Source organism: Hyperolius riggenbachi, chromosome 2, assembly GCF_040937935.1.
Source record: "Hyperolius riggenbachi isolate aHypRig1 chromosome 2, aHypRig1.pri, whole genome shotgun sequence".
Lineage (NCBI taxonomy): Eukaryota > Metazoa > Chordata > Amphibia > Anura > Hyperoliidae > Hyperolius > Hyperolius riggenbachi.
The window spans coordinates 421,864,375-421,877,345 of record NC_090647.1 but is presented as its reverse complement, the minus strand read 5'-3'; the positions used below and the strand labels follow the sequence as shown (position 1 = coordinate 421,877,345).

Genomic DNA, 12,971 nt, shown 5'->3' with positions numbered 1-12,971 from the left:
TTTCCATTTTTTTCTTATTCTTCCTGTTAAAATGCATTTACAGTAAAGTGGCTCTTAGCAAAATGTACCCCCCCAAAAAAACCTAATTGGTGGTGGAAAAAACAAGATATAGATCAGTGCATTGTGATAAGTAGTGATAAAGTTATAGGCTAATGAATGGGAGGTGAACATTTCTCACGTGAAAACGACGGAACCTGAATGGGTTAAAGAGACTCTGAAGTCTTTTTCCCCCCCTTATCTTCTCATATCAGCTTGTTAAGAGTTAATGCCCAAGTGAAATCTCTGCATCCCTGTGGCAGATGACAGATGTATTACTGAGGATTAGTCCTGCAAAGCTCCCTGGCTCGCAGGGCTTCACTTCCTCAATGAGGCAGAGCTTTAGGCTGTAGCTCTGCCTCCTCCGCCGTCAATCTCTGTAGATCGCCGCCTCTCCCCGCCCCTCTCAGTCTTCTTTCACTGAGAGGGGCGGGGAGAGACGGCGACCCACGGAGATTGATTGCGGAGAGGCTGAGCTACAGCTTAAAGCTCAGCCTCTCCAGGAAGAAAAGCCCTGCGAGTCAGGAAAGCATGATCTGCGACCTGCAAAGTCGTAGAACTTTGCAGGTCGTTTCTGTGTAATAGATCACTCCTCTGCCGTGGGGATGCAGCAATTTCACTTAGGCATTTACTCTTAACAGGGTGGTATGACAAAATCAGTGAAAAAAAAGAGACTTCAGAGTCTCTGTAATGATCGCTGCTGCAGCAGCTATTACTGGAAGTAGTAGTGCTGCAGCTCAGGCAGTTCTGATCTATTTCCATGCAAGTTGCATAGCTTTGTCTGTCTTTCCCTGCTGTCAGCTTGTGACTGATTATCATTCACCTGTGTGGGAATCTGCATGTCTGCTCCCATTGGATGACCTCAGTATAAAGATCTGCTTCCTGCAGGGTTTCCTTGGGTTTTCATAGCTTCAGCTTAAGCCTGTCTTGCTGTCGCTTTAGCCCCCGATCGTGTTTCTTGTTATAAAGATACTTTGCTGGTCTTTGCATCATATATTGGTTCATTGCCAATATATATGCATACCAGCACGTTTATTATTTTCCTTGTATTTGTGTTACGTTGATACATTAGTGTCGCTGATGTATACGTACACGAACTGTTTATATCCTGTGTGCAGTTAGTCAGCTTTCCAGCACGTTTTGGTAGGTTGCGCGTTCCGTGACCACCCGTGCTGAGGTAGTTACCCTGCTCCTGGTTCTGTTTGTGGATTGCGTTCATCTCTGCGAAGAGATAACGAATCCTTCTGAATCCTGTTCTGTTACTGTTTGTGGATTGCGTTCATCTCTGCGAAGAGATAACGAATCCTTCTGAATCCTGTTCTGTTACTGTTTGTGGATTGCGTTCATCTCTGCGAAGAGATAACGAATCCTTCTGAATCCTGTTCTGTTACCGTTTGTGGATTGCGTTCATCTCTGCGAAGAGATAGCGAATCCTTCTGAGTCCTGTTCCCTGTGTTACTCCATTCCTAGTCAGCGTTCCTGCTTATGTCATATATCGGTTCATTGCCGATATATACATATGTTAGTCAGAAGTTACAAATAGTTTCATTGATAGCTGTAATTGTAATACGCTAGGAAAACATACTTATTGTATATTTATCTGTGTTACGTTCACCTATCTTAATCCTGCTATTTTCTGACTATCCTGTCCTGTCTTTGTGAGGCACGCCATCGCCGCATCGCATTGGCTGCCTCATTCCCGTCTGTCTGGTTTTGGACGCTTGCTGTCGCTAAGTAGCCGCTAGCTAGCAAGCGTTCATTCTGTCTACCTGTCCTGATCTCCTCAGTTCTGGTTTATGCGCTCAGCGCTACTTTGCGCTGAGACGTTATAACGAAAGCATTGTTTGTGGCTGTCAGATCTGCACCGGCTCTGTGCGCCACAATCTCCTATTGGAGTCAGTCCTCCCCTCCACTATACTAGGGATAGCCTGTTTCCTTGTGCTAGTGTGTGTACCTCCTCCACGCCAGCTCATGCGTTGCATGCTGACTGTGGAGAATACACCACCAAGCCTAACAGTCTCTTTAAAGGACATCTGAAGCGAGAGGGATAAATGGAAGCCGCCATATATATTTTCTTTTAAGCAATGACATCTTAAAACATCTTAGAAATGTCCTAAAACGTTAAATAACCATAGTAAGAAAATGTCATTACTGGCATCTGCAAGGCCAGATTTATACTTTTATGGCCCCTAAACCAAGTAAGTTGGGGCTCTCATTCCATCTGTAGCAGCCCCCCCCCCATTCCATGTCCAGCCATGGCCGGATTTGTACTCTTTACCGCCCAAGGCCACTGTCAGCAGCCGCACCCCCTTCCAGTATAGGTAGCCATATGACCCTCCCCCCCACCTCCAGTATAGGTAGCCAGATAACCTTTCCTCCCCCCTCCTCCAGTTTAGATAGCATGATGACCCCTCCCCCTTTCCTCTAGTATAAGAAGTTAGATGACACTCTGCCTTCCATATATATAGCCTGATGACGACCCCTCCAGTATAGGTAGCCAGGTGACTATTCCCTACACCCCAGTATAGCCTTTTGCCCACCCGCCCTTGATCCTGTAGTGCCCTAGGCCATGGCCTATGTGGCCTTGACTTAAATCCGGCCCTGTGTCCAGCCCCTCTTCCATGTCTAACATCCATATATGCACCCCTTCTCTTCCATTCTAATACCTTGAGCATCTGCTTATCTTTTTCATGTTTTATTCCCAATTTCCAGCCTTCTTTTTCATATGTAGCAACCCCAATTTCATGTCGAGATGCCTCATTGGGCTGTAGCCGCCCAAGGCAGGGCCTTTGTGGACTTTCTGGAAATCCATTCCTGGGCCTCTACATACATTACCTGGTCCGGGCAATCATGTCTCCTCCTCCATTTCCTGGTTAGTTTAAAGGAATCCAGCAGTCAGCCAATCACCATGCGGGGACTGAAGCTGCATGGTGATTGGCTGGCTGCAAGACAGCTGCAAACTAACTAGGAAGTGGAGGAGACGTGATCGTCCAGGACCGGGTAATGTATCCCTTCACCCCAGCTACTCTTACACTGAACCCTGACTCTAACTCCACTCCACCCCAGCTGCCTAACCCTAACCATTCCACTCCCATGCCTAACCCTAACCCCCTGCCTAATTTAAACTACTCCCTGCTGCCATAGGCAGCAATATTAAGAGCCGTGATTAGTGACAAGGAAGTTAAATTATGGTGCCTGCTGAATAGTGCCATTGTTTAACCTCCTTGCCGCTAATCATGGCTTTTACTATTGCTGCCTACGGTAGCACCATTTTATCAGTGCTCGTCCTGCAACATTTTTATATGTCACGCATTCCCTCCACAACCTCCAATTAACTAGGGTTCCCCCCACTTCCCTATAGTTTTCCCTGATGCTCTAGTGGTTCCTCCCACACCTCTATAGCTTTCCCTGGCAGTTTAGTGGTGCCTCTGTGCCCCCATAGCTTTCCCTGGTTGCATAGCAGTGCCCTGGTAGGTTTGGGACACAGTTTTCCAGGACTAGAGGCAGAGATTCCAAAGTGTGGACCCCCACCCCAGCAAAGGTAGCCACATCCCTGCAGTATGGATGGCCAGATTCACCTATAAGCAGCCAGGCCACCCCACTCCCCCTCCTGTATGGGTAGACATATTCTCCTCCCTCCCTCCAGCATAGGTAGTCTGATGCCCCACCCCCCTCCAGCATAGGTAGCAGCTTGATGCCTCCCTAGGTATAGTTAGAAATATTTACCGTATAGTATATTTACAGTATAGGGAGCTTAACCCTCCCAACCACACACACACATACCATAGAACTTGGTAGAAGAGCTTGATAAATTGACTCCTTGTCATGGGGGAAATCATAAAGAACAAGTGCACCATCTACTGCGATAGCCTTCTGCAGCCCTTGCAGATCCAGAGCAGGTTTCACTCTCACTTCTCTAGATTCCTGCACAGCAACTTCTCTTCAGCGTCACCTAGGGTCCGGTTCCCTAGGCTACCGCCAGCATCTATCACCAATGTGACTGATACTGATGAGTCATCAGATAAGAGATGCTGGTTGCAGCCACAGAGCCAAGTGAAGAAGCTAGGAGATACTGCACTGGAACTTGGAGGGTCGTAAGAGTGACATTGACTGGAGGCACAAAAAGCACAGCATTTCTCTGACCGAAACTAAAGATTAATTTTCGGGGCAAACAGGGAGGTATTCATCAGCAGGGGAAAAAAATTGTCCCTCTTCACCTGCCTGCTCCATTGCCTGTCGGCTTATATGGTCATACATTAAACAATAATTGTATAAGCCTGATCAATAATACTACCGTTTTTGTAGTACAAAGGTAAAGAAAAAGTGATTTGTCAGATTTATGCAGTCTATCAAAAAACAAAAACAAATGGTAAAAGAGATTAAGATGATATAATTTAGATTGTATTGTATATGGACAGCTTATGTACTAGTTCATAAGTTACCCTGTCGCCATTAATTTGTAATGCAGGCATGCGGTGTCCAGTAGCACAGAGCTGGGCTCAATGAGGCAGCGATCAGATGTGAATGCACCCACTTTGGCACCACTGCACCATGATTATAACTTATGTTACAACACACCGCAATGTGTATAGTATGAATGTACCCTTATACTATTTAACTCCAGGCAGAAAATTACTGATATGTTCATTTTCCTCCCACCCAATTCAAAAAATAAAATAAATATAGGCTTTCAATTATAGTAAGGACATTGAGCTATGACTGTGAATTAGATTGAGCTTCACAAAGGTACTCCACGTGAACAAGCGCACCTAACATGAAACAGCCATCGTGTACACTCCTCTGCAGCCTCTACCCTTCCAAAGAGAAGAACAGGGTTGGATGCCAAGCAGCATACCTGTACAGTGTTTATTCCAAAACAGCTATCTGAAACAATGTGTTAAGATTATTTTTGTTTGGCAAATGCCAAGTAAATTATCCTTTAGACAGGAAAAAATAGTCAAATACTTCTATTGTAGATGCATACTGATTCTCCAGCTACATGAGTCTAGCATTCTCCAAATACAGCACAGGTGTCCCTTTCTTTGCAAAATATAAAGTGTCATCTTCCTGAAGGAGCATGCAGCTCATCCATAAATCTTAGGTATCATTCACAGAAAGCTGCCTGAATTATGGCCCCGTATTAGAAACATGAGATAAAGGTCATTTAAGTTAAGCAGTTTCTTCAACAGACATGATTTGCACTTGAACAGTTTGGTGCTTCACAAATGGTCACAACACAAGCAAATGGCTTAAGGGAGAATGGCAGCCCGTATTTCATGTACTGTCACTTGAAAGCCAAGCCACAATAGTGGTCACAGATGACATTTATGCATGGGAAACCCTAATACATCTGTATTGTCAGTAAACTGCATCACTAAGCACGTCTTTGGTTACCTTTCTTTGCACTGTCTGGAATGTTTGCAGCATACTTTATAAGCAGAAATGGCAAAAACACAAGAGCATGCTCAGTCATGTACGCTGTGTACCCTGCCATAGTCTTGGACAGTTTTTTGGGGCAAGCTGATTAACCTACCGATAGTTCTTTGGGATGCAGAAGAGATAAGAAAACCAATACAAACACAAGGACAACATACAGACTACAAGTAGTTTAGTGTCCAGGCCACAAATGATACTTGGGACTATAGCGCTGCAAGGGGAGAGCACCAGCCACTAAGCCACTTTACTTATAAAATACTTTCTTATGGTAAGATCAGCTGTGATTTTCTTTCTGATTTTGCAACCTACAGTATTTGCATGCATCTCACGTTAACAGAAAATATCTGACACAGGCTTGCAGCAGAATCTGAGCCAGAAATAGATGTGCCTGTAGGGTGTGGTCTAGGGCACAGTTATATTCACATATTATGAATGGCAGTGTAAAAAAGTGTGTGTTCTATAAATAGCAAGCCTGCCATGGAATGCTCTCTAGCAGGATGGCGACAAGTCGACTTATACATGAAAGCTATTACAAAACTGTCACTGCTTGACTTCTAAACAATCCTCAATAAGCTGTGTTCTGAAGCAAGTAGAAATAATACCTGGCCTCCCAGAGTTCTTTTGAGGTTGGAGGAGGGGGGGGGGGGGGTGTTCTGCATATATGAACCTCCTAGGGTAAGAATTACTGGGAGAGGCAGGGTTAAATACCAATATGCAGTAATATATATATATATATATATATATATATATATATATATATATATATATATATATATATATATATATACATATATATATACATATATATATTATATAGTGTGTGCACAATGGCAGCCAGAGCCAGTTTATCCACATGGTAATCTAGTCAGAGCACCTTGGTTGATCCCTCTCGACTTTCCTTGCAAAAAATAAAAGTTAACACAAGCAGCAAGGGCTTTGATGTCTTGGATACAAAGTGATGTGTTGGGCCTCATTTCTCCCCGGAGGCAGTTTTGGCCTAGATGGGCATATCTGCAAATGCCAGGCCCACATGTAAGCAGAAATGTGTCCCCACCACTGTCATTTGGCTTAGCTGATTCTCATGCACTGGGCAGTCTGGAGGTGGTAGTGGGGACGCACTATAAGCATGTCAAGAACAATCAATGCCACTTTCAAACAACCACAGGAAAAGAGTCTAGAGACTACAAAAAAAAATAGGAAAAAAAAAGCCAAGCAAATGGGTGCATTTTTAGAATAAAATTACCAATCAATTTACATTATTCGTTTACTTTCCCTGCTTGTCGCCGTGATGTATTCCAATTTTTTATTTTAAGAAATACAAAATGACCTCTCATTGCATGCAGTAGCATTATACTAAACATATGCATATTACACACCTCACTCGTGTTACTCTCCAAGTTTTAGTATGAAGGTGAACTCAGTGTATGTACATTGTCCTCCCAACTATTGCCACTGACGCTGGCCTCTAAGGAAATTGGACATAGTGCATTGAACTCTTCTCTGACCTACTACGGTTGCTCTTATCTTATGTTTATATTTTCATTATATGTGCTGCCAGATTCTGACTCAGTGATGTAGGTTTTAGAAAGTAGAAACACTGAGTAAAGGAATATTGGAGGGAGTATTTTATCTGTCTTGCAAATGTACAGAACCCTACAATAACATTATAGCTCCCTCTTCTGTCTAAAACAGTCTCTGTTCCCTGCTTCACTCCTCAGAGCTGTTTGTTCCAACAAGAGGGAGTTTATAAATAATTTTGCTGTTGCTTGTGTATGAAATCATACAGTTTAAAATGTACATCTTTTATGTTCTTCATCTGTAACATCTGCAGTCACTTTACATTTCACATTCAACCTCTTTAGGTCTGCCCAATCAATTTGTGGTGAATTAGACCACTGATGTTTCCTTCCAGCTTCTTACCAAACCACAGACCACAAAATACTGTTTGGCCATGTTTAATGCCCAGTGGTCGTATTCATGAAGAGGGGGAAAAAATAAAGTGTATGCTTTCTGTCATAGGTTTGCTGTGATGAAAGTAGTCACAAAATGTCATGGTTGTAATGCAGCACAGGGCTACATGTAAATACTGGCGTTTCCTTTCTAGTATTGTGTATACCAAAACACAGAACTATGCAGATGGCATGCAGGCCTAATGGACAAGGCAAAGAAAGGATCATTGTGCAAAGAATCGTTAACCATGACAGCCAACCAGAACGCTTCCTTAAATGACCCAACTCCAAAAAATTAAAATCTGATACAGAAATAAATCCATTAGTTTATTCTTTATATCAAAGATTCATAACTAGCTTGCATCTTTGACTATCTGGTCCAAAAATTAAGCATATTAATCGGTAGATTGAACCACATCAAAACTTCTGTCTTGGACCAAAATTGGTCAGAAGAAACCAAAAGAGCCCCAAATATACTTAATAGTACAGTATTGCCTTCTTAACCACTTAACGACCAGCTAACGTCGATAGGCGGCGGCTGGTCGTTTGTGGTTTTGCATGGAAACGGCCTTTCCATGCCAGTTCACGGAGGGTGTCTCCGTGAACAGTGTGCGAGCCGCCGATCACGGCTCGCGCGCGTAATGTAAACACGTGGGGAAGAAATTCCCGCTGTTTACATCAATACGGCGCTGCTTCGCAGCAGTGCCGTAAAGGAGATCAGTGATCCCCGGCCTCTGATTGGCCGGGGATCACCGTCAGCTGAAGCCTATCCTACATGGCGCAGGACGGATATCCGTCCTGCGCAGCCCAATGAGGGAGAGGTAGGGAGGGAGAGGTACGGAGGAAAACACTGCGTAGGGGGGCTTTGAAGAGCCCCCCGCTCGGCCACACAGAGCGGCGGCGATCAGACCCCCCAGCAGGTCATCCCCCTAGTGGGGAAAAAAGGGGGGGAAGTCTGATCGCCCTGCTTTGCACACGATCTGCGCTGCGGGCTGAAGAGCCCACACAGCGCAGATCTGACAGAACAGCCCCGGTCCAACAGAAGATTAATACATCATCACTTCAAGCACATCTCTGCCTTGTGTCTCCACCCCGCCCTCCCACCACCCAGCTCTTTGGAGAAATGATGTGCCTTGATTAATGAAACAGTACATGCAGTGCCTAATGGAAGAAGGCTTATCCCTAACTACTAAGAATGTAGTCAAGTATTATATTGTGTTAGCCATCAGTAGCAAGATGTTTTGAATCAGGATGATACCATTTATTGGCTACATTTAAAGCTGAATACTCAGCTGGTGGTAAATCGGGGAATAAATGAGGCTCCCTGATCCATCTTCCTACCAGCGGGAACACGCAATGCACAAGACGGGCACAAACGAGAGTTTAAAAGATTGCGGCACTTTGTGTGGAAGTCGTTGGGGATCTCGTTATCTCCCCGCTTTGTCAGATGACGTTTGTATAATCGTGGGCCTGCACCCACGTTATGAGATCACGGAAACTATCGCTCGTAGCTCAAAAAATCGTCAGTCATCGGAAAAAAATTGTGTAGTGAGCATGGGCCTTAAAGAGAACCCGAGGTCGGGTTCTGACAATGCAATCCACATACAGAGGCTGGGTCTGCCTATACTGCCTAGCCTCTGTTGCTATTTCAATCCCCCCTAAGCCCCCCCCCTGCGCTCTGTGATCACCCATAAATCACAGCCGCGCTGCCAACACGCAGCTTGTCACAGCGGGCTGTGTTTACCTCTGTACTGTCAGTCTGCCACTCCCCCGCCTCCTGCATAGCTCCAGGCTATGCCCGCGTGCCTTCCCTCCCCACTGATTGGAGGGAAGGGACGCAGGCGGGACCAGAGCTATGCAGGAGGCGGAGGAGCACGCAGACTGACACTACAGAAGTAAACACAGCCCGCACAGCGCGGCTGTGATTTATGGGGGATTGCAGAGCGCAGAGGGAACTTAGGGGGGATTTAAATAGCAACCGAGGCTGGAAGTATAGGCAGACCCAGCCTCTGTATGTGGATTGCATTGTCAGAACCCCCCCCCCCCCTCGGGTTCTCTTTAAGAAAAAGAGCCAAAAAATGGCATCATCCTGATTCAAAACTTCTTGCTTTTACTGAGAATGTTGGACCCTGTCCATCAGTCTAGGGTGCCTGAACAGCAGTGCCATGTGACCACTATGTAATAAAATATTTGCAACTCTATAAAAAGGATACTCTTGGTATTGTGGTGTTCATAATTCATATAACTGTGACATTTTTCTACAGAGCTTTACAGAATACAGACAATAATGAATGTCACTAACTGTCCCTCAAAAGAGCTCACAATAGTGGTAGCCTAATATCCCTACAATAGACCAGGCTGTTTTTTCATGTTCTTGAGAGGAAACTGGAGTGCCTGAAGAAAACTACCACAGACAGGCGCAGGGTGAACATACAAGCTTCTTGGGTGTCCATGACTGGGGATTAATCCTGGGACTTCAGTGCTGCAACGTGAGAGTCCGCCTTTATGCTGTTGATGTCATGGGTGGGGGATACTAATCTTTAAAAAATCCTGACATTCCTTTTTAACTTATCACTTGGTGAAGGCTAAGCTCAGTCAACATTCTGTACCATATGCAAGCCGCTATACACTACTACGCTGCCTGTTTTTATACTCCAGTCAGAAGGACTTACATCTTTCTGTTTTTAATTTAAGATGAGATTAGCATTTGCCCTGATGTATGATAAGAAAAACAAATGATTCACGCATTTTGTGCTGACAAGGATAAATGACGTACAGAAGAACAGCAACTATTATTAAAAACACAAAAACTCCCACACAAAAAAAGTCAAACAGGAAGACAGAAGGTAAATGAAGAAGATAGTTCTGTGGGCTAAAAGACACAGAAGGATAATTGTGAGCAAGTGAAATGCCATCTACCATGTCTAGGATTACAGAGGAATACCTCAGAGAATGTAATATTTGCTGCATGTTATCCAGGCAGTCAGATAATCTGAGTTCCCCATTCCCCTCATTAACAGACCATGTTTATGGTGTGTGTGGTTCATGATATGCTACCCCACAGCAAGCACTTTCCAGGCTTTGTCCAAATAAATAGATCACACATGTACTGCTCCTATACCGATACCCACTCCCAGCTTTTTGCATAGCAGCTTTCTGCCCTGGAAAGGTCAAGTAATGATTATGTGGATTTCATAGGTTAATAGGTGAGCAGAGATTTTCTTTTCTTGCTTTAAATAAAACCTCTGCCGTTAAGTGTAAGCCAATGCTGAATTATCAATGAGGAGCCTGGGGCGAAAAGCAAAGCATGAGGCCAGGCTTGTCATCTCTGAAGTCATCCCTTCTCAGTTTTTATGACTTCAACATGCTGTGACGGACCTCACCCACTAAGGTGGCAATTGTCACTCTAATACCCAACAGGTGCCATCCACTTCCACATGACAGTCACCGCCTAAAACGCTTCAGCAGACTAAATAAACAAACACATAACACAGCATAAACAAACCATAGACTGGCTTTTATGTGCTCTGCTTTTCTGCCAGCACTACAATAAAATCACAGCTCCTCCTTACAACAAAAACAATATACATACTCAAATTAAAAACAAAAACAGCACAAATACTGAGTTTTCCTCCAGGTGGTCTGGTTTCTAGCCCCAACCCAAGACATACATGACTTGGCATGTAACAACATTGGCCTTGGCATGATAGGGACATTACATTGTGAGCTTCTTGGGAGACAGGAACGTATAGAAATGGGTGTAAATCCCATATAATAAAATGCAAGTGTCCCTGCATCTGTCCCTGTTTCAGTGCTTTGCGCTTCTGCCCATGTTACGCACTGACAGCCGTTGGGACAGGACGCAGGGCGTGCGGGCCAGCTGGCGGGTGTGCGCCCGTACTGACTGGTGGCGGTGTGAACAGACCTAGAGCCAGTTTTTAAACGAGCTTAAGTCAACTAGTATTCTATAAACTATGATATAAATATGAGAAACAAGCTAATCTTAGTATTAGCACCAGCAATAAGACTAGACATGACAAAGTACATCACTTTTACAAATGCCCCATGTACCCTCCTGAGTTTCCAATGATATCTTCAGAGAATAGCATTTGATTGGATGTGGGACCAATACAATTGCTGGGACAGCGTAGAATAATTACCCTTTATTAATTAAATTACCCAAAATGTATAATCACATAAAAATAAGATGTTTTTCCATTTAAATAAATTCAATAAAACTAATGTCAAGTTCTTTTTGAAGACCCCACAGACAGACATTGTTATTTCACCTGAAAGTCAGGTTGCAACATCCCACATTCTTCCAAACAAGATGCATATTGTGTTTCTGTAACTGAGTTTACACAGCAAGCCAAACACTTGTCTGACAGAACAATTGCAGGTACTGACACATTGGTGTAAAACACAACAAAATACAATTATACACAGATGTTCATTATCAGGTCCATTGCCATACAGTACTAATGTGGACACGAATTTCCTGATGATCATATCCACCTCGTCATAATTTATTCTCATTTAACACTGATCAGAACAATTATGTTACATCTGATGTGCTTATGTAGTTTAATTCTGGGCTACAAGTACTGAGGCACCCTGGAGATGATTATGGTCAGAATAAATCGTCAGTGCAGTCAGCGCAGACCTCATCTGAATCAGAGCTACAACTCCTGCAGATGTCAGGAGACCAGAGGCATCAGCAATAGTACTCATGTATCCCAACATAGACAAGAGTATCCGGAAAGCCACTATTCTGACTGTCACTGCTTAATCATGAATACAACTTTGGAAACATAATTACAGCCAAGGAGAGCAAGTTATGAGTTGATTGGGGACTGGCTGCTGCCATGCACACGGTGATGGTTGTACCTGGAAGTGTTTGAAGAAGGCAGAGATGCGAGTGATGTGCAGACTCAGGCACCTGGACGTGCATCTCGCTCTATACACACTCAGCGCAGAGAACGATTCCTCCTGCTTGCGAGGAGAAGCAGCAGCCAAGCTGCCCCAGAGCACTATAATCCACAGGAAAAGGGACATAGAGCAGACGTGATCCTTCAGCAGCATCTTCTACAGAAGATCAATCAAGGACAGGATGGCTTATCTTCCCTGCTTACAGCACGCTCAGGGGAAGGGGGACCCAGGCATAGGAGCTGCAGAAACTAAAAAAGAAAGTTCACTCATTCAACTCTGTTTGGTTTTAGCTGTAACACCACCCCTCCTCCTGCTTGCTGCTGCTGCTTCTCACCACTCCTCTACAGCCAGCTGCACCTCCTGAGGGTGGACCAGGCAGACAGCAGCTGTCCTCATTGGATGAGGGATGGATGTGATTGACACTACTTTAGTCCGTCTAGGGGAGGGAGAAGAGAATTGAATTAGACATATGACAGAAAGTGAAGAGATGCGGAGTTCATTGTGTTTTACACGGGAGTGCAGGGGGACTGAAAACAGAGGAGGAAGAAATCTCTTGCGAATGCAACTATAGAACTACAAGCTAACTTATTATTAATGCTATGGAACAGCATGAAAACATAC

General features: G+C 44.2%; 1 protein-coding gene across 1 annotated transcript in view; it reads right to left on the bottom strand.

Moving 5' to 3' along the window:
• Positions 1-12,676, bottom strand: part of ANOS1 (anosmin 1) — a 258,928-nt gene extending 246,252 nt beyond the window's left edge. Inside the window, exon 1 of the mRNA XM_068269910.1 lies at positions 12,309-12,676. Within this exon, the coding sequence (XP_068126011.1) occupies positions 12,309-12,503 (195 nt within the window). The 5' untranslated portion in view covers positions 12,504-12,676. The remainder of the gene's footprint in view (positions 1-12,308) is intronic.
• Between the last annotated feature and the right edge of the window lie 295 nt (positions 12,677-12,971).